This window comes from Bombina bombina, chromosome 2, assembly GCF_027579735.1.
Source record: "Bombina bombina isolate aBomBom1 chromosome 2, aBomBom1.pri, whole genome shotgun sequence".
In the NCBI taxonomy this organism is placed as follows: Eukaryota; Metazoa; Chordata; class Amphibia; order Anura; family Bombinatoridae; genus Bombina; species Bombina bombina.
This window is the reverse complement of record NC_069500.1, coordinates 199,199,358-199,221,955: the sequence shown is the minus strand read 5'-3', so window position 1 is coordinate 199,221,955 and position 22,598 is coordinate 199,199,358. Positions and strand designations below refer to the sequence as shown.

At 41.9% G+C, this 22,598-nt stretch overlaps 1 protein-coding gene across 2 annotated transcripts in view; it reads left to right on the top strand.

Moving 5' to 3' along the window:
* The window catches only part of FCHO2 (FCH and mu domain containing endocytic adaptor 2), a 505,609-nt gene that overhangs the window by 253,893 nt on the left and 229,118 nt on the right, over positions 1-22,598 (top strand). For both annotated transcript variants that reach the window (XM_053701433.1, XM_053701434.1), the window contains 3 exons: positions 8,934-8,958; positions 15,851-15,890; positions 16,588-16,673. In XM_053701433.1, the coding sequence (XP_053557408.1) occupies positions 8,934-8,958; positions 15,851-15,890; positions 16,588-16,673 (151 nt within the window). The remainder of the gene's footprint in view (positions 1-8,933; positions 8,959-15,850; positions 15,891-16,587; positions 16,674-22,598) is intronic.

Here is a 22,598-nt window from a genome sequence, read left to right as displayed (position 1 = left end):
ATTTCTCTTGCAGGTTGCATGGCAGTTTAGACACCACTGGATTGACACCATGAGCAGTGTCCAGGAAGCTTAGTCCAGGTAGATGTGGGTCTGTCTTTGCCAACTCTAGCTCCCTGAGGAGGTCACTTAGTTCTTGGAGCTTGCGATAGTCTTTGTTCCCTATTTTTGGGAAGTTTTGCAATCTCTTGAACAGAGCGCTTTCTATGGCTTCAGAGCTACCATAGGCTTGCTCAAGTCTTACCCATGCAGCAACAAGGCCTGCATCTGGGTGGTCAACATGTACTGTTCTCAGTCTTTTAACACAATCTGCAGATTCTGGCCCCAGCCACTTGATGAGCAAATCGAGTTCCTCCTTGGTTGTAAGGTCGAGATCAGCAATAGTAGCCTTGAATGTTGATCTCCAGGCCCTGTAGCTCTCTGGACAGTTGTCAAACCTTGAGAGACTTGTGTTAATGAGCTCACAGCGTATCATGTATCTGGCGAAGTCAGTCAAGTCTGATCTCTCACTCTTTGGTGCTAAAGTAACTTGAGGAACCCCTTGGGTGTTAAAGCTCTCTGGTGAAGAAGGGTGAAGTTTACCAGGATAAAATGATGTTGCAAGAGCGTTCAACTGTGGTGTCGTCTCTAAGGCTTTTGCTGGCTGTGGCTTGAGCTGCGGCTTGTCACTGGAAGTCACCTTGTCATCGGGAGGTGATGCGGTTTGCTGCCTAGATGCACTTGTGTTGTGGATTTGAAGAGGCTCAGGCATGTGTTACTGAGAGCTCTCTGTGTTGAGATTGAGAACGATGGTGTTAGTAGGAGGTACAGGAGTTGACTCTGTATCGTTGCAAATATTATGCTTTAGCACGTATTTACTAGTGCGTTCAACTGGGTCTTCCAGATCTGCTGGGATATGGCAGTCTGAATTGGTACTTTCTCCCATTGCTTGTTCAAGGACTTTCAGCCTTGCGAGGGCCGCTGCTTCTTCCTTTTCCATTTGCAGAACCTTTATTTGGGAATCCACCTCTGCTTGCTGGGCAGCCATTTGTGCTTGGAGAGCTTTGCTTTGGGCTTCCCTCTCTGCTTCCCTTCTGGTAAAGGAGCTTTGCACTTTTTTTGATTCTGCATTAGCACGGGCCTCTATTAGCTTGTCGCTTAATGTTGAACCTCTGGAGCGAGAGGATCTAGAAGAACGTGCAGTGAGCTTAGTTGATGTGGATCTATGAGATCTGGTCTCCTGCAGTTGAGCAATGCGGAACTCCTCCCTTTCTTTAGCGATTTGTACTAAGAGATCTCTATGTTGGTCCAGTGCCTCAGTCCTGGTCAGTTCTGCTGAAGAGTCCTCTATATTAAAGTCCTGTAAGAAGGCTGTGTATTTTGCAGACAGCTGCTGGTAGCGTTCATACGCAGCAGATAGGTGATCTATAGAGTCTCTCAATTCGGTTGGTTGATCATTAAAGTGTGACAAAACTGACATGCATTGCGAAATTCTGTCCCATAAGTCTGACAGATTGCTGGAGAACTCATCTCTAGTGGTTTCATAGTTTTCTCTGAGTTTCTGTGTCGGTTTTATTGTACATTTGGGTCTTACACTCTGTTCGGCAATATCTGCAGGATCTGCTCCCTGTACGTCTGGGGGATCAGAGGCATGATGTATGCGTTTGTTCAGCCATAAAAGAGTGCTCAGAGCCTTGTCGACATTTTTTCAAGTTTTGCAAAAAATGGTACTGTCTCTTTAAGAAAACGAACAGCAGCTTAGACAGGTGAGGTAACGCAGTTCAATGCAGAGAAACAGTTTTCAACATTCACAGACTAAGTGCAGTAAGCTTGTGAAACCATGTGCTTTCACAAGATGATGGCACTGAGCTTGATTGCAGATTAGGCACGCACATATACATAGCAGGCTGTAGGAATTCTATACAACTTTTGACTATTCTGACTCAGTTGTAATAGTGATCTATCCCTTGCTGAGACCTCTTTGCCTGGCCTGTATAAGAAGATACAATCACTGCGGACAATCCTTGTCAGATAGCTGAACTCACCAATACCTTGTCCATCCACAAAGTTGCTTTATTCTGAATATCAGGTTACAGCTGATAATAAAATACAGCAGATGAATGGTTACAGTATTTAAGCTGTCAAAAGTTGATTCTGTTCGTAGCATGCAATGTAGATTAACATGTGTGCTTGTTACATGAGGCCTGTTAGCTGCAGCCATGACACAGGAAAAGCATCATCAAACTACAAGGGCGGAGCAATACACAAAAGGGAAATGCATAATAGGTCTGAGGGAAGGTACTACAGAAAACAGAAGTTTACCAAAAAAGGTCACTAGATGGCAGCACAGAATAAACATAGAGAAGCTTTGAGAAAAATTGAATAAAAAAACTATATAATTTCTTAACTACATCAACATGAATATTAACAGAGGCTATGTCATATTCTATGCCCCATTGAGGCAGAACACGGGGACTGCCTGTATATATTACACATGTGTTTCTCCTGTTAAGTGTGGTCAGTCCACGGGTCATCATTACTTCTGGGATATTAACTCCTCCCCAACAGGAAGTGCAAGAGGATCACCCAAGCAGAGCTGCTATATAGCTCCTCCCCTCTACGTCACACCCAGTCATTCTCTTGCACCCAACTAATAGATAGGATGTGTGAGAGGACTGTGGTGATTATACTTAGTTTTTATATCTTCAATCAAAAGTTTGTTATTTTAAAACAGCACCGGAGTGTGTTGTTCCTTCTCAGGTAGAATTTGAAGAAGAATCTACCTGAGTTTTTGGATGATTTTAGCCGGCGTAGCTAAAATTCATTTTGCTGTTCTCGGCCATTCTGAGGAGTGAGGTAAAGATCAGATCAGGGGACAGCGGGCAGGTTCACCTGCAAAGAGGTATGTTGCAGTATATTATTTTCTGAGGAATGGAATTGACTGAGAAAATACTGCCAATACCAATATAATGTAAGTTCAGCCTTAAATGCAGTAGTAGCAACTGGTATCAGGCTGTTTATGTATATATGTGTACACTTCTGTATTCTGGGGAATGGCACTTCTCTGGGTAATACTATATGCATATAATCTTTAGCCTTACTTGCAGTGGGAACGTCTAGCAACAGGCTGTTTAATGGCATTTCATGATATTTGATTTTAAACGTTTTTGCTGGCATGCTAAATTGTTTAAATATCTGAGGTACTGGGTGAAAAATTGTTTTTGGGCACTGTTTTTCCACTTGGCTATCGTTTATTTTAATCTGAGACAGTTTACTGAACTTCCCTCACTGCTGTGAGTGAGGGGGAGGGGCCTATTTTGGCGCTTTTGCTACGCATCAAAAATTCAGTCAAAAGTCTGTTTCTCTTCCTGCATGATCCGGATCGTCTCTACAGAGCTCAAGGGTCTTCAAAAATTATTTTGAGGGACGTAATCACTCACAGCAGACCTGTGAGATTGTGCTTTGACTGTGATAAAAAACGTTTATATTTTGTACATTTTTTTCTGCCATTAAGGGTTAGTTATCCATTGCTAATGGGGGCAATCCTTTGCTAAATTTATGCCTTTACTGGGAAAAATCTGATTGTTATAATTTTTCCAGTTCCTTATTATTAAACTGTCATAATTTTTTTCTGTGCTTCTTAAAGGCACAGTGCGTTTTTCACATTACTTGTAATTTGAGTAAAAAGTATTTCCAAGCTTGCTAGTTTAATTGCTAGTTTGTTAAACATGTCTGACTCAGAGGAATATCTCTGTGCTATATGTGCAAAAGCCAAGGTGGAGCCCAATAGAAATTTATGTACTAATTGCATTGATGCTACTTTGAATAAGAGTCATTCTGTACAAATTGAACATCATTCACCAAACAACGAGGGGGAAGTTATGCCGACTAACTTGCCTCACGTGTCAGTACCTGCATCTCCCGCTCGGGAGGTGCGTGATATTGTAACGCCGAGTACTTCAGGGCGGCCATTACAAATCACACTACAGGACATGGCTAATGTTATGACTGAAGTTTTGTCTAAATTACCAGAACTTAGAGGTAAGCGAGATCACTCTGGGGTGAGAACAGAGTGCGCTGATAATATTAGGGTCATGTCAGATACTGCGTCACAATTTGCAGAACATGAGGACGGAGAGCTTCATTCTGCGGGTGACGGATCTGATCCAAATAAACTGGATTCAGACATTTCAAATTTTAAGTTTAAGCTGGAAAACCTCCATGTATTACTAGGGGAGGTCTTAGCGGCTCTGAATGATTGTAACACAGTTGCAATACCAGAGAAAATGTGTAGGTTGGATAAATATTTTGCGGTACCGTCGAGTACTGACGTTTTTCCAATACCTAAGAGACTTACTGAAATTGTTACTAAGGAGTGGGACAGACCCGGTGTGCCTTTCTCACCCCCTCCTATATTCAGAAAGATGTTTCCAATAGACGCCACCACACGGGACTTATGGCAAACGGTCCCTAAGGTGGAGGGAGCAGTTTCTACTTTAGCTAAGCGTACCACTATCCCGGTGCAGGATAGCTGCGCCTTTTCAGATCCAATGGATAAAAAATTAGAGGGTTACCTTAAGAAAATGTTTGTTCAACAAGGTTTTATATTGCAACCCCTTGCATGCATTGCGCCTGTCACGGCTGCAGCAACTTTTTGGTTTGAGTCTCTGGAAGAGACCCTTGAATCAGCTCCATTAGATGAGATTACACACAAGCTTAAAACCCTTAAGCTAGCTAATTCATTTATTTCTGATGCCGTAGTACACTTAACTAAACTTACGGCTAAGAATTCCGGATTCGCCATTCAGGCACGCCGAGCGCTGTGGCTAAAATCCTGGTCAGCTGATGTTACTTCTAAATCTAAACTACTTAACATACCTTTCAAAGGGCAGACCTTGTTCGGGCCCGGTTTGAAGGAAATTATCGCTGACATTACAGGAGGTAAAGGCCATGCCCTGCCTCAAGACAGAGCCAAACCTAGGGCTAAACAGTCTAATTTTCGTGCCTTTCGTAACTTCAAGGCAGGAGCAGCATCAACTTCCTCTGCACCAAAACAGGAAGGAGCTGTTGCTCGATACAGACAAGGCTGGAAACCTAACCGGGAACGGATCTAGTGGGGGGCAGACTCTCTCTCTTCGCCCAGGCTTGGGCAAGAGATGTCCAGGATCCCTGGGCGTTAGAGATCATATCTCAGGGATATCTTCTGGACTTCAAAGCCTCTCCCCCAAAAGGGAGATTTCATCTTTCAAGGTTGTCAACAAACCAGATAAAGAAAGAGGCGTTTCTACGCTGTGTACAAGATCTTTTACTAATGGGAGTGATCCATCCGGTTCCGCGGTCGGAACACGGACAAGGTTTTTACTCAAATCTATTTGTGGTTCCCAAGAAAGACGGAACCTTCAGACCAATCTTGGATTTAAAGATCCTAAACAAATTCCTAAGAGTTCCATCGTTCAAAATGGAAACTATTCGGACAATCTTACCCATGATCCAAAAGGGTCAGTACATGACCACAGTGGATTTAAAGGATGCCTACCTTCATATACCGATTCACAAAGATCATTACCGGTATCTAAGGTTTGCCTTCCTAGACAGGCATTACCAGTTGTAGCTCTTCCATTCGGGTTGGCTACGGCTCCAAGAATCTTCACAAAGGTTCTGGGCTCTCTTCTGGCGGTGCTAAGGCCGCAAGAAATTTTCGGTGGCTCCGTACCTAGACGACATTCTGATACAAGTGTCAAGCTTTCAAACTGCCAAGTCTCATACAGAATTAGTACTGGCATTTCTAAGGTCGCATGGGTGGAAGGTGAACGTAGAGAATAGTTCTCTCTTACCACTCACAAGGGTTCCCTTCTTGGGGACTCTTATAGACTCTGTAGAAATGAAGATTTACCTGACAGAAGACAGGTTAACAAAGCTTCAAAATGCTTGCCGTGTCCTTCATTCCATTCAACACCCGTCAGTGGCTCAATGCATGGAGGTAATCGGCTTAATGGTAGCGGCAATGGACATAGTACCCTTTGCATGCCTACATCTCAGACCGCTGCAATTGTGCATGCTAAGTCAGTGGAATGGGGATTACTCAGATTTGTCCCCTACTCTGAATCTGGATCAAGAGACCAGAAATTCTCTTCTATGGTGGCTTTCTCGGCCACATCTGTCCAGGGGGATGCCATTCAGCAGACCCGATTGGACAATTGTAACAACAGACGCCAGCCTACTAGGTTGGGGCTCTGTCTGGAATTCCCTGAAGGCTCAGGGATCATGGACTCAGGAGGAAAGTCTCCTTCCAATAAACATTCTGGAATTGAGAGCAGTTCTCAATGCCCTTCTGGCTTGGCCTCAGTTAACAACTCGGGGGTTCATAAGGTTTCAGTCGGACAACATCACGACTGTAGCTTACATCAACCATCAAGGAGGGACAAGAAGCTCCCTAGCGATGATGGAAGTATCAAAGATAATTCGCTGGGCAGAGTCTCACTCTTGCCACCTGTCAGCGATCCACATTCCTGGAGTGGAAAACTGGGAGGCGGATTTCCTAAGTCGTCAGACTTTTCATCCGGGGGAGTGGGAACTTCATCCGGAGATCTTTGCCCAAATACTTCGACTTTGGGGCAAACCAGAGATAGATCTCATGGCGTCTCGCCAGAACGCCAAGCTTCCTTGTTACGGGTCCAGGTCCAGGGACCCGGGAGCAGTCCTGGTAGATGCTTTGACAGCACCTTGGACCTTCGGGATGGCCTATGTGTTTCCACCCTTCCCGATGCTTCCTCGATTGATTGCCAGGATCAAACAGGAGAGAGCATCGGTGATTCTGATAGCGCCTGCGTGGCCACGCAGGACCTGGTATGCAGATCTAGTGGACATGTCATCCTGTCCACCTTGGTCTCTGCCTCTGAGACAGGACCTTCTAATTCAGGGTCCTTTCAAACATCAGAATCTAATTTCTCTGAAGCTGACTGCTTGGAAATTGAACGCTTGATTTTATCAAAGCGTGGTTTTTCTGAGTCAGTTATTGATACCTTAATACAGGCTAGGAAGCCTGTTACCAGAAAGATTTACCATAAAATATGGCGTAAATACTTACATTGGTGCGAATCCAAGAGTTACTCATGGAGTAAAGTTAGGATTCCTAGGATATTGTCCTTTCTACAAGAAGGTTTAGAAAAGGGTTTATCTGCTAGTTCCTTAAAGGGACAGATCTCAGCTCTGTCCATTCTTTTACACAAGCGTCTGTCAGAAGTTCCAGACGTTCAGGCTTTTTGCCAGGCTTTGGCCAGGATTAAGCCTGTGTTTAAAACTGTTGCTCCACCATGGAGCTTAAATTTAGTTCTTAATGTTTTACAGGGTGTTCCGTTTGAACCCCTTCATTCCATTGATATAAAACTGTTATCTTGGAAAGTTCTGTTTTTAATGGCTATTTCCTTGGCTCGTAGAGTCTCTGAGTTATCAGCCTTACATTGTGATTCTCCGTATCTGATTTTTCATTCAGATAAGGTAGTTCTGCGTACTAAACCTGGGTTCTTACCTAAGGTTGTCTCTAATAAGAATATCAATCAAGATTGTTGTGCCATCATTATGTCCGAATCCTTCTTCAAAGAAGGAACGACTTCTGCACAATCTAGATGTAGTCCGTGCCCTAAAATTTTATTTACAGGCAACTAAAGATTTTCGCCAAACTTCTTCCCTGTTTGTCGTTTATTCTGGACAGAGGAGAGGTCAAAAAGCTTCTGCTACCTCTCTCTCTTTTTGGCTTCGTAGCATAATACGTTTAGCATATGAGACTGCTGGACAGCAGCCTCCTGAAAGAATTACAGCTCATTCCACTAGAGCTGTGGCTTCCACTTGGGCCTTTAAGAATGAGGCCTCTGTTGAACAGATTTGCAAGGCTGCAACTTGGTCTTCTCTTCATACTTTTTCCAAATTTTACAAATTTGACACTTTTGCTTCTTCGGAGGCTGTTTTTGGGAGAAAGGTTCTTCAGGCAGTGGTTCCTTCCGTATAAAGATCCTGCCTGTCCCTCCCGTCATCCGTGTACTTTAGCTTTGGTATTGGTATCCCAGAAGTAATGATGACCCGTGGACTGACCACACTTAACAGGAGAAAACATAATTTATGCTTACCTGATAAATTCCTTTCTCCTGTAGTGTGGTCAGTCCACGGCCCGCCCTGTTTTTTATGGCAGGTCTAAATTTTTAAATTATACTCCAGTCACCACTGCACCCTATAGTTTCTCCTTTCTCGTTTGGTTCTTGGTCGAATGACTGGGTGTGACGTAGAGGGGAGGAGCTATATAGCAGCTCTGCTTGGGTGATCCTCTTGCACTTCCTGTTGGGGAGGAGTTAATATCCCAGAAGTAATGATGACCCGTGGACTGACCACACTACAGGAGAAAGGAATTTATCAGGTAAGCATAAATTATGTTTTTATAATGGTTTATTTGCACCAGATCTCTTTAAATTGTCGCTCATTTGTATGAAATTATCGTTTTACTATTATGGAGCAAAATATTTCAGCACCCACATGCAGTAACACTAGAGGCCTCTCCATTATCTCCCTGCCAGATTCCTCGCTAGTCCATTTTGCTTCTTGTAGCTCTGTATGGGGGTCTAAAAAATGTTTTCACTTTTTTCTTACAGGTTTTAATTGTCCAATTGACTTTACAGTTCTCATTCACGTGTCAACTTTGTACATATCCGAAATGTGTTGGTTTTAACTAAACTACACATCAAAATTTGCTTATAGACAAAAATGAGTTTTGTTTTTTTAATTTGTGTTTATATTTTTCATTGCAATTATGACAAATCATTACTTCTCACTTTTTTATGGTCACTTTATAGAAGACCATAAAGAATGTACATTAAATTAGTTTGTTTACGCTTGAACATTTTCATTTTAGTTTAACTTTTAAGAATGCATCTTATATTGGTTATTTACTTTAGTTATTCTACTTGCAGGCACAACTGACCCGCAATTCTTCAAGTAAGTGTATAATTTTCTTACCTTTTATACACTATAAACGGGAATGAGAGAACCAAATATTATGCCATTACAGCAGGGAGTATTTTTTTTTTTCTTTAAAAAGGGCTATTAATTTCCATCTAAAGGGGAGAAGAGTCCACTGCTTCATCACTTGTGGGAAATAAGAACCTGGCCACCAGGAGGAGGCAAAGACACCCCAGCCAAAGGCTTAAATACCACCCCTACTTCCCTCATCCCCCAGTCATTCTTTGTTTTTCGTCACAGGAGGTTAAGCAATCAGCATTGACGAGTTTCGCTGCCTGCTTTTATTATCTCAAGTCCATGTCAGGAGCGACATTACTACCTGTTACACTTGAAGGGCCGTGTTCCTGTTCCACGGTGTTGATTCTGGTAAGATTGTTTCATTATATATACTGTATATATATATATATATGTGATAACGCAAGAAGACAGGGTCACAGTGTGACTCCTTTTATCTGTATAGAAACTAGGCTAATGCCCTCGGAAGGGGGTTATGGAACAGGTGGGATTTTAATATACATAATAATGTTTGTGTTTTTTGCTGCACTTGTGTGAGATGAGGCTGTCAGTGTGGAACAGTTAGAGAGAGATTGAGGCAGGCTTTTTTGGCGCGTCTCTTGCTCAGTGCAGGGGCGGTACTGCATGGCATTCCATGTGACCCTGTGTGGCCTCAGTAACTTCCTCTTTTGCGACCTGTGTTTGGAGGAGACGAAAGCTGTTTCTTGTAGTCTGGGTCATAGGAGGTGGTGAGTGCACTGGCCATTGGTATATAAAGGTGCCATTTAATCAATAATCAAGTCCGTAATAAAGGCGCAAGTTATGGAGGACTCTGATATGTTGGAGGATACTCCTTTATCTAAACCTACTAACTGTGTATACTGTGAGGAGGTTTTGGTGGAACCGCTATTATTACATCTCTGTTCCACGTGTTATGACTATATTACTACTTCCCAAAAAAATAAGGTATTTAGTACGACTGAGCCGTCCACCTCTGAGGGTTCTCCGCCCCGCAAGGTGCGTTACCTACAAGCAGCTCTGATTACACAAGTAGTTCCCCAGGGCACTGCTAACCCTCCCGCGGGAGGGGCCCTTTGGCTTCCAGACTTCGCCGATCAGTTGCAGACGGCCATAAATGCGATGCCTCGTCCTACTAAGCGCAAGCGGAAGGTACTGCACTGCTATCTATCTCAGGGGTCTTCGACTCCGCTGGATATCTCGGACAGATTATCTGCTGAGGAGGACAATTCTGACTTTTCAGAGGATGTCGCTTCTCTTTCGGAATCGGCTACTTCTAGGCCTCCGTCCACGGAGGAACCAGATTTCAATTTTAAAATGGAGCATTTGCATTTCTTGCTGAAGGAAGTGCTTGCTACGCTGGAGGTTCCGGAACCGAAACTCCCGGAGGAACCTTTGATCCCTAAACTGGATAGGGTTTACGAGGACAGGGTAGTGCCCCAGGCCTTCCCGGTTCCTATCAAAATGGCGAACATTATTCAGAATGAATGGGAGAAACTGGGTACGCCTTTTTCTCCCTCTTCTTCTTTTAATAAGTTTTTCCCCATTCCAGACTCGCAGCTTGAACTGTGGGGAACTGTCCCTAATGTGGATGGTGCTATCTCCACGCTCGCTAAGAGAACGACCATTTCGCTTGAGGATAGCTCCTCTTTTAAGGAACCCATGGATAAAAAGATGGATTCTGTGTTGCGGAAACATAGAAACATAGAAACATAGATATTGACGGCAGATAAGAGCCATAGGCCCAGCAAGTCTGCCCCACCTTACCTAACAGTATAAACTTATCTAGTTCGTAGGATAGCCCTATGCTTGTCCCATGCATTTTTAAAGTCCCCCACAGTGTTTGTTGCTACTACCTCTTGAGGAAGTTTATTCCATAAATCAATCACTCTTTCTGTAAAGAAGTGCTTCCTCAAATTACTCCTGAATCTACTACCCTTTAGCTTGAGCTCATGACCCCTTGTTCTTGAATTTTCCATTTTATGTAAAATACCCACAGCCTCAGTTTTACTAAACCCTTTAATGTACTTGAAAGTTGCTATCATATCACCTCTTTCCCTTCTCTCCTCTAAGCTATACATATTTAGGTCATTGAGCCTATCCTGGTAAGTTTTATTTTTTAGACCATGTACCATTTTGGTAGCCCTCCTTTGCACAGATTCAAGTTTGTTAATATCCTTCTGAAGATATGGCCTCCAGAACTGCACACAATACTCAAGATGAGGCCTAACTAATGATCTATAAAGTGGCATAAGAACCTTACTATTTCTGCTGCAAATACCTCTACCAATACATCCAAGCATTCTGCTAGCCTTACTCGCTGCCTTACTACATTGTTTACTAAGTTTTAAATCATCTGAAATAATAATTCCCAAGTCCTGTTCCTCGTCTGTAACAGTCAGTAAAGTGTCATTGAGTCTGTAATTAACATTCCAACTGACGGGGTTCGTTTTCTAACCAGCGGCGGCAGTCGCTGCGGTGGCTGGTGCGGCTACCTACTGGTGTGACGCACTATTAGCAATGGTTGAAGTGGAGACCCCGCTCAATGAGATTCTGGATCGAATCAAAGCCTTAAAAGGGACCTTTAACACTTGCCATCAATGAACTAAACATACTTTTGCTATCATATATCTTTGCCAATACTGAGCAATACAGCATAGACCATTTTGCATTTAAATAATGTCTACCTAAATATTTTTTAATCTAAAGGCAATCTTCCCCCTCCTATGGCGATCGCTTCCAGACAGTGACAAGGGGGCTGGGCACATTCTTGGTTCTCACGTCATCCCCCCTGTGAGCGCGCACGCAATTGTGAATAAAATTTTCCCTCACCGGCACGATAATATCCACTCAGTTCACTATCAAGAGAAAGGGCATTTAAAATAAAAAAAAAAAATATTAAACGTAATGGATGTTTTTGTAGTTTGTGGCTATATGTAGGCAGGAATGCACTGACCTTAGTTACCTATAAAAATATATTAGATGATATATAATGCTGATCCTTTGCTGAGCTGTACACTAGAGGTGCTGTGTGAACCAGTCGCTCATCTCTCTAAGTTGTACTATGGTTTGCTGCTTAGTCGGAGAGGAAGCGATTCAGAAGTAATGTAAACGAACTTCAAAGAAAAAAAAACTCCTATGCACAGGCTCTTCCGGCAACACGGACGAGCGCATCACGTGACCGCATATCTCCTCGTAAAGTGCGTTACAACATGGCGGCTCCCTATCTAACACATAGACTACAGTTTAGAGGAAAAGTTCAAAAGGGTAAAATAGTACAATAACAGGTCAGATGCACATAATATTGTAAGTATGGAGATTGTTGCTGCACACACTTTATATTTATTGAGATGATTTCTTGAATGACAAGGTGTTTAGGATCCCTTTAAGGGTAGCACATTTGTTCATTTGTGATGCTAACATGCATATTATTCACCTGAATGATAAGACGTCAGGGTTTTCTGTTTGCTGACATGACGTCTAATCCTTGCTTGCTTTCTCTACCATTCAGGGGGAAGGTTTTGTTTGGGCCGGGTCTGGATTCTATCATATCTACAGTCTGCATGAAGGGGTGGCCCCCGGCCCGTCCTTGGACCAGGTAGGGGGAAGACTATCTCTTTTTGCGGGGGGCCTGGAGGGAAGACGTTACAGACCCAGAGGCAGATTCCTCCTGTCAAACATCTCTTCAAGACCAGAAAAGACGCCTTCCGGGGGTGTGTGAGGGATCTCTCATCTTTTGGGGTAACCGTCCCAGTTTCTCCGGCAGATAGAGGTCTGTGGTATTATTCAAACCTTTTCGTGATCCCAAAGAAGGAGGGCACATTTCGTCCATCTTGTCGGTCCTATCGTTCAAGATGGAGACGATCAGGTCAATTTTGCCCCTGGTTCAAGAGGGGCAATTCATGACGACTATATAGACCTAAAGGATGCTTACCTTCATGTTCCAATCCACAAGGATCACTTAAAATTTCTAAGGTTCGCCTTCCTGGACCAGCACTTTCAGTTTGTGGCTCTTCTGTCTGGCGACGGCCCCAATAGTCTTTGCAAAGGTTCTGGGAGCTCTTCTCACAGTAGCGAGAGCCAGAGGGATTGCAGTGGCTCTGTATCTGGACGATATCCTGGTCCAGGCTTAATCCTACAGTCTGGGGAGGATCATTTGAGAGCTCTCCTCCTACTTCGGTCCCACGGGTGGATGATAAACGAGGGAAAGAGTTCATTGGTCCCCAGCAACAGGGTGGAGTTCCTGGGTACGATACTAGATGCAATGTAGATATTTGATAGACCAGAGACATTGCAAGCTTGCGTCCAACTGTCTAGCCCTGCAGACATCCTCCAATGCATCTGTGGCCAAGTGTATGGAGGTAATTGGGCTCATGGTATCCAGCATAGATCCCCTTCGCCAGGTTCCATCTCAGACCTCTTCAGCTGTGCATGTTGAGACAATGGAACGGCGATCATTCAGATTTGTCCCAACAGATATCTCTGGACAGACCAGTGAGGGAGTCCCTGTCTTGGTGGACCCGACTGGGCCAGTTGTCTCAGGGGACTTCGTTCCTGAGACCATCCTGGGAGATTGTAACCACGAATACGAGTCTATCTGGATGGGGAGTCATTTGGGGTGCCAGAAAGGCACAAGGCAGATGGACTCGAGAGGAATAGAGTCTACCTATAAATATTCTGAAACTTCGAGCAATATTCAACGCTCTAAAGGCTTGGCCCCCTCTGGGGTCGTCCCAATTAATCAGATTTCAATCGGACAACATCGCCTCGGTGGCTTACATAAACCACCAGGGGGGACGAGAAGCTCCCTAGCAATGAGGGAAGTATCTCGGATTCTGGATTGGGCAGACACTCACAATTGTTCGCTCTGAGCGATTCACATTCCGGGTGTGGACAACTGGGAACCAGATTTTCTGAGCAGACAGACGTTTCATCCAGGGGAATGGTCTCTCCACCCTGAGATGTTTGCGGAGATCTGCAGCAGATGGGGACGCCGGAAATAGATCTCATGGCATCTGGACTCAGTTGCAAGCTACCCAGTCGTGGCCGGGGAGGACGTGGTTTGCGGGTCTAGTGGCGATTTTGTTGTATCTGCTGTGGAAGTTACCTTGTCGCAAGGATCTGCTAGTTCAAGGTCCTTTTCTACATCGATGAAGAAGGAAGCCGGTCACTAGACACATTTACCACAAGGTGTGGAGGACCTACTTAGCCTGGTGTGAGGAACGAGGATACCCATGGCACAAGGTCAAGGTATACAGGATTTTGGCCTCTCTACAGGATGGTCTGGATAAGGGTCTTGCCTAAGGGGACAGATCTTGTCTTTATCGGTACTGTTGCATAAGAAGCTTGCGGAGCTTCCTGACATTCACTCCTTTGTTCAGGTTCTGGTTAGGATTCGACCGGACTTCAGGAATCCGGCTCCTCCCTGTAGCTTAAACTTGGTGCTTAAGGTTTTGCAGAGGGCTTCATTTGAGCCTATGCATGCCCTAGATATTAAGATTCTCTCATGGAAGGTCCTGTTTTTATTGGCTATTGCATCAGAACGCAGAGTCTCTGAGTTGGCGGCCTTACAATTTGAGCCTCCTTACTTTTTTCATGCTGACAAAGCCGTTCTGCGTACTGGTTTGGGATTTCTTCCCAAGGTAGTGTTGAGTCGTAACATTAACCAGGAAATAGTGGTTCCTTCCTTGTTTCCTAACCCTTCCTATTCGAAGGAGAGGTTATTTCATAATATGGATGTGGTTCGAGCCTTGAAGTTTTATTTTCAAGCCACAAAGGAATTCAGACAGACGTCTGTCTTCGTTGTGTACTCTGGAAGGTGCAGGGGCAGAGAGCCTCTACAACTTCTTTATCCTTTTGGTTGAGGAGTATGATCCGTCTGGCTTATGAGACAGCGGCACACAAGCCTCCTCAGAGGATTACGGCTGACTCGACCAGAGCTGTGGCTTCTTCTTGGGTCTTTAAGAATGAGGCTTCTATGGAGCAGATTTGTAAGGCGGCCACCTGGTCATACTTTTGCAAAATTTTACAAATTTGAAGTTTTTGCTTCGATGGAAGCAGTTTTTGGTAGAAAGGTTCTGCAGGCTGTGGTGCCCTCAGTATAGGGTCTGCCTCCTTTACCCTCCCATTTTCTTCATTCAGTGTCCTCTAGAGCTTGGATGTTTGTTCCCACAAGTGATGAATGAAGCAGTGAACTCTCCTCCCCTTTAGATGGAAAACATAAATTATGCTTACCTGATAATTTCATTTCCATCGTGGGGAGGCGTATCCACTTCACCCGCCCGTTCTCCGGTGGGTGGACCTAAATTTATTTTTATTCTTCTGGCACCATTTATACCCTGATATTTCTCCTACTGTTCCTTGTTCCCTTGGCAGAATGACTGGGGGATGAGGGAAGTGGGGGAGGTATTTAAGCCTTTGGCTGGGGTGTCTTTGCTTCCTCCTGGTGGCCAGGTTCTTATTTCCCACAAGTGATGAATGAAGCAGTGGACTCTCCTCCCCACGATGGAAATGAAATTGTCAAGTAAGCATAATTTATGTTTTTTGAGTGAAGACAGGAAACTCACTCGATAATTTTTGTATGTCATATCACACTATGACATGACATTTGAGGAAATCATTGACTCCCATTAGGGCTGGAATACATACCTTCTGCTAATATAATTATTAGTAATATTTTCCTTTTTCTAGGTTTGAAAAAAAATCTTTTAGTACTCTTTAAGCACTCAGATTTTAGTTAAAAAAATGTCTGTATCCTTTGCTTATATTATACTGAGAGAGGGAAATAAGCTTCAGATTTGCTCTGTGGCTATATTTGTTATATTTTGTTGTGATACATAGTTTTTTTTTTCTTTAGGTGAAGAATTATCCAAGACAAAACAGCCAGCAACACATGAGTAAGTTTTGACTTTCAGAGTAGAGTTTGCTTGATATTTGCTAAAAAAAAAAAAAAAAATCACCTTGTTAAAGGGATTTTTTTCACACTATTTTTTTTTTTTTACTAAGACAGTGAACATGTTATTAGTATTTTATTTTGTTGACCAGATTAAAGCTATTTAGTTTTTATGTACTAAGTATTTTCATATCAGCATGGGCTTATTGCGTTTCCGGTTAACGGGACATTTAACAACTTGAGATTGAGAAAAAAGTTTGCACTTTAGTTTTGTTTTTCATTTTACCCCCTTTGTTTAAACTTTGAAAGGTATTGGCTTTCTCAGTTCCACTTAGTTTCTATAAAGTAATGGCTGCTGCCATGTTGGAACCTAGGTTTTCCCCTTATCTTTCTCTTCTGCTGAGAACACATAGGACAGATATAAAACGGACAGTAAAAGAGAATGGTCAAACCAGGCTGTGTAGAAAGCCTGCTATACAGTATACACAGCCTTATTTCCATACAACCTCTTTACTGACTGTTTATATTTCTTTCTCTAGCAGAATGAAATTACATGAAAAGTGGGGAAAATAAAATTTACCTATACTTTTGAATATGTTTTTTTTCTAATTATGCATAATAATATCCTCCATAATAATGTTATGGAGGATTTAATGATCAATTTAATGTCTCTAAATCTATTAATCTTTTGCCATTTGCAGAAGAGTTAACAGTGATCTTCTTGCATGGGATCCGCTTTTTGGTTCCTCCCTTGAGACATCCTCTCTCTCCTCGTCAAGTTCCACAGGTAAAATCAATGCAATTATTTGATGGTTTTCGTTAAGCATATTTAGTGGTGGTGTCATTGTAATGTGCAAGTGTTTTTATCTAATCCTGACGATGCTTATATTGTGACATTATGGTATCACAAATGAATAAGTTCATATTGCAGATGAAGTGCATATGCATTATAAAAACGCTTATTTTAATTTCATAAGAATCAGGTCTGTTCAAGAATCTGTATAGTTAATGTGAGATAATTTTATCAATGAAGGGACACAGTACTCAAAACTAGAGTTGCACCGATACTAGTATCGGTGCTGATACCAAGTATTTGCACGACTACTTATGCAAATGCCCTGATACCAAGTATTTGCACGACTACTTATGCAAATGCTCTGATACTTACGATACCTTTGAATCTTTAGCGCAAGGGTAGTTTCCAGAAGCGCTATCCGCCAATCATTCATGGTAGTGCCAATCAGCGTGGGCGGAGATAAGAGAGATGACTATGTGACTGATCTGAAGTACTGGGCAGTTAATAAATTGAGATTTCCAGCTCTGGCTAAAATGGTCCAAAAATATTTTTCTGCCACATGCAGTAGTGTGGAAAGTGAAAGACTGTTCAGCTTAGCGTCAAACGTCTTTACTGATAGCAGAAACATATTATAGCGGAACATGCAGAGATGCTTCTGTTCCTTAAAAAGAACTTGCCACTAACTTTTGAAAAATTATTCTAATTGTTAGATTGCCTGTTATACTGCTAGTCCTCATCTTTTGCACAATTATTTTCAAAAGCATACTGTACTCTGAGGAACATCCTTTGCTTATTTAATTGTAGGAAGAGTGTTTATAGGACAAATTCATTATTTAATTAAATTAATTGGTAAGCTCTGTTCACATTTCCAACTCCATAGACTTTAATTGAGTTGGACATGTAATGAGAGCTTTGGTATAGCTTACCAGTCAAATGTAATCTAGCCCATACTGTTGTTCCCCACGTTTAAACAGTGCACTGTTATATTTTTTACTGTATTGCACTTTTGGTTGGTTGTGATTTTGCATTTGTTATTTATTGTTGTTAATATATTTTATTTTAATATTTGTATTTATAAACATGTTCTTTGAAATGTCTGAGTTTTTACAACTTTGTGACAACAAGCAAGTTACAGTTCTTCATAATTATAAAGAAACTATCTTAAATCATTAGTCTGTATTGTGCATGGGAACGTTTCACATAACATTAAAAGAAATATCGGTAATTGGTACAGGCGAGTATCGGTACTTGTACTTGGTCTTAAAAAAATGGTATCGGTGCAACCCTACTCAAAACATTTCTCTCATCCATAGAAAACAGCTTCATCTAAATGTGAATGAAAAGCTTTTTAAAACTGCAGTAAATACAGCGGTAGCAGTTGTGCTTTCCCTTCTAATCCTCATTGGCTGATATGTACTTCCTGCTGATATAGTTTACATTTAAACAGCTTTTACTTCATATTTCTTTCATAAGGTGGTTAGAGTCTACAAGCCATTACCCCAGGGATTTAACTCCTAGCCATTATGAGGAGGCAAAGATTCCTAAAAGTAAGAGTACTTATTCCCTCCCACCTCTCTGGTATGCTAGTCTTATCTTTGCCTTTCTTTTACCCCTCAGAGAGCTGCTACTGAGTGACAGAGGAGAAAATGGAGTATTGGGCAGTGACACAATCACTCCCAATGAGAAGTTAGTCACAAGCCGGTCCCTTAGCCTACTCCTTTTGAGTTGTTCATATTCTCTACATACATTTGCTGTGATATACAGAGCACAGGATTGGCTCTCTACTGGAAGCAGTTTATTTCTGCAGCTGTGGGTGCATAGGCTATTAGTAGGAGTAGTTTGTTTGTACATCATAGCTGGGGGACACAGTCAAATACAGACATTACCACTTTTACACTACTCTAGACTTATTCTGGCATACAGTCTATGGGGACATTGTATTTTGACCTTTTGAATCCTCTTAGTGATTTACTGTCTGTTTTATTGCATGTATTTTAAAGCAGACCAGATAGTCGTGTTTGGCAGAGCGGCAATAAAATTTCCCCACCTTGCTAGCGATCGCCATTGAATTTATAAAACTTGGTAAAAACGGTCAGTATTGCAAGACTTTTAAGGTACAACTTTGTTTTTTTTCTGTGAAAGGATTAAACTTTTTTTCATAGAGATAGTATATTTTCTTTCATGTAATTAGCAAGAGTCCATGAGCTAGTGACGTATGGGATATACATTCCTACCAGGAGGGGCAAAGTTTCCCAAACCTCAAAATGCCTATAAATACACCCCTCACCACACCCACAAATCCGTTTTACAAACTTTGCCTCCTATGGAGGTGGTGAAGTAAGTTTGTGCTAGATTCTACGTTGATATGCGCTCCGCAGCAGGTTGGAGCCCGGTTTTCCTCTCAGCGTGCAGTGAATGTCAGAGGGATGTGAGGAGAGTATTGCCTATTTGAATGCAGTGATCTCCTTCTATGGGGTCTATTTCATAGGTTCTCTGTTATCGGTCGTAGAGATTCATCTCTTACCTCCCTTTTCAGATCGACGATATACTCTTATATATACCATTTCCTCTACTGATTCTCGTTTCAGTACTGGTTTGGCTTTCTACTACATGTAGATGAGTGTCCTGGGGTAAGTAAGTCTTATTTTCTGTGACACTCTAAGCTATGGTTGGGCACTTTTATATAAAGTTCTAAATATATGTATTCAAACATTTATTTGCCTTGACTCAGGATGTTCAACGTTCCTTATTTCAGACAGTCAGTTTCATATTTGGGATAATGCATATGAATAAATCATTTTTTTCTTACCTTAAAAATTTGACTTTTCCCTGTGGGCTGTTAGGCTCGCGGGGGCTGAAAATGCTTCTTTTTATTGCGTCATTCTTGGCGCGGACTTTTTTGGCGCAAAAATTATTTTCTGTTTCCGGCGTCATACGTGTCGCCGGAAGTTGCGTAATTTTTTACGTTCTTTTGCGCCAAAAGTGTCGGCGTTCCGGATGTGGCATCATTTTTGGCACCAAAAGCATTTAGGCGCCAAATAATGTGGGCGTCTTTTTTTGGCGCTAAAAAATATGGGCGTCACTATTGTCTCCACATTATTTTAAGTCTCATTATTTTGTGCTTCTGGTTGCTAGAAGCTTATTCACTGGCATTTTTTTCCCATTCCTGAAACTGTCATTTAAGGGATTTGATCAATTTTGCTTTATATGTTGTTTTTTCTATTACATATTGCAAGATGTCCCACGTTGAAGCTGAGTCAGAAGATACTTCTGGAAAATCGCTGCCTGGTGCTGGAGCTACCAAAGCTAAGTGTATCTGCTGTAAACTTTTGGTATCTGTTCCTCCAGCTGTTGTTTGTACTGTTTGTCATGACAAACTTGCTAATGCAGATAATATTTCCTTTAGTACTGTTACATTACCTGTTGCTGTTCCGTCAACATCTAATATTCAGAGTGTTCCTGATAACATAAGAGATTTTGTTTCTAAATCCATTAAGAAGGCTATGTCTGTTATTCCTCCTTCTAGTAAATGTAAAAAGTATTTTAAAACTTCTCATTTTTCAGATGAATTTTTAAATGAACATCATCATTCTGATACTGATATTGGTTCTTCTGATTCAGAGGATTCTGTCTCAGAGGTTGATGCTGATAAATCTTCATATTTATTTAAAATGGAATTTATTCGTTCTTTACTTAAAGAAGTCCTAATTGCATTAGAAATTGAGGATTCTAGTCCTCTTGATACTAAATCTAAACGTTTAGATAAGGTTTTTAAATCTCCTGTAGTTATTCCAGAAGTATTTCCTGTCCCTGGTGCTATTTCTGAAGTAATTTCCAGGGAATGGAATAATTTGGGTAATTCTTTTACTCCTTCTAAACGTTTTAAGCAATTATATCCTGTGCCATCTGACAGATTAGAATTTTGGGACAAAATCCCTAAGGTTGATGGGGCTGTCTCTACTCTTGCTAAGCGTACTACTATTCCTATGGCAGATGGTACTTCCTTTAAGGATCCTTTAGATAGGAAAATTGAATCCTTTCTAAGAAAAGCTTACTTATGTTCAGGTAATCTTCTTAGACCTGCTATATCTTTAGCGGATGTTGCTGCAGCTTCAACTTTTTGGTTAGAAGCTTTAGCGCAACAAGTAACAGATCATAATTCTCATAGCATTATTATTCTTCTACAACATGCTAATAATTTTATTTGTGATGCCATCTTTGATATCATTAGAGTTGATGTCAGGTATATGTCTCTAGCTATCTTAGCTAGAAGAGCTTTATGGCTTAAAACTTGGAATGCTGATATGTCTTCTAAGTCTACTCTGCTTTCCCTTTCTTTCCAGGGTAATAAATTATTTGGTTCTCAGTTGGATTCTATTATCTCAACTGTTACTGGAGGGAAAGGAACTTTTTTACCACAGGATAAAAAATCTAAAGGTAAATTTAGGTCTAATAATCGTTTTCGTTCCTTTCGTCACAACAAGGAACAAAAGCCTGATCCTTCATCCTCAGGAGCGGTATCAGTTTGGAAACCATCTCCAGTCTGGAATAAATCCAAGCCTTTTAGAAAACCAAAGCCAGCTCCCAAGTCCACATGAAGGTGCGGCCCTCATTCCAGCTCAGCTGGTAGGGGGCAGATTATGTTTTTTCAAAGAAATTTGGTTCAATTCCGTTCACAATCTCTGGATTCAGAACATTGTTTCAGAAGGGTACAGAATTGGCTTCAAGATAAGGCCTCCTGCAAAGAGATTTTTTCTTTCCTGTGTCCCAGTAAACCTAGCGAAGGCTCAAGCATTTCTGAAATGTGTTTCAGATCTAGAGTTGGCTGGAGTAATTATGCCAGTTCCAGTTCTGGAACAGGGGCTGGGGTTTTATTCAAATCTCTTCATTGTACCAAAGAAGGAGAATTCCTTCAGACCAGTTCTGGATCTAAAAATATTGAATCGTTATGTAAGGATACCAACATTCAAGATGGTAACTATAAGGACTATCCTGCCTTTTGTTCAGCAAGAGCATTATATGTCCACAATAGATTTACAGGATGCATATCTGCATATTCCGATTCATCCAGATCACTTTCAGTTTCTGAGATTCTCTTTCCTAGACAAGCATTACCAGTTTGTGGCTCTACCGTTTGGCCTAGTTACAGCTCCAAGAATTTTTACAAAGGTTCTCGGTGCCCTTCTGTCTGTAATCAGAGAACAGGGTATTGTGGTATTTCCTTATTTGGACGATATCTTGGTACTTGCTCAGTCTTCACATTTAGCAGAATCTCATACGAATCGACTTGTGTTGTTTCTTCAAGATCATGGTTGGAGGATCAATTTACCAAAAAGTTCATTGATTCCTCAGACAAGGGTAACCTTTTTAGGTTTCCGAATAGATTCAGTGTCCATGACTCTGTCACTAACGGACAAGAGACGTCTAAAATTGATATCAGCTTGTCGAAACCTTCAGTCACGATCATTCCCTTCGGTAGCTTTATGCATGGAAATTCTAGGTCTTATGACTGCAGCATCGGACGCAATCCCCTTTGCTCATTTTCACATGCGACCTCTTCAGCTCTGTATGCTGAACCAGTGGTGCAGGGATTACACAAAGATATCTCAATTAATATCTTTAACACCGATTGTACGACACTCTCTGATGTGGTGGACAGATCACCATCGTTTAGTTCAGGGGGCTTCTTTTGTTCTTCTGACCTGGACTGTAATTTCAACAGATGCAAGTCTCACAGGTTGGGGAGCTGTTTGGGGGTCTCTGACAGCACAAGGGGTTTGGGAATCTCAGGAGGTGAGATTACTGATCAATATTTTGGAACTCCGTGCAATTTTCAGAGCTCTTCAGTCATGGCCTCTTCTAAAGAGAGAATCGTTCATTTGTTTTCAGACAGACAATGTCACAGCTGTGGCATAC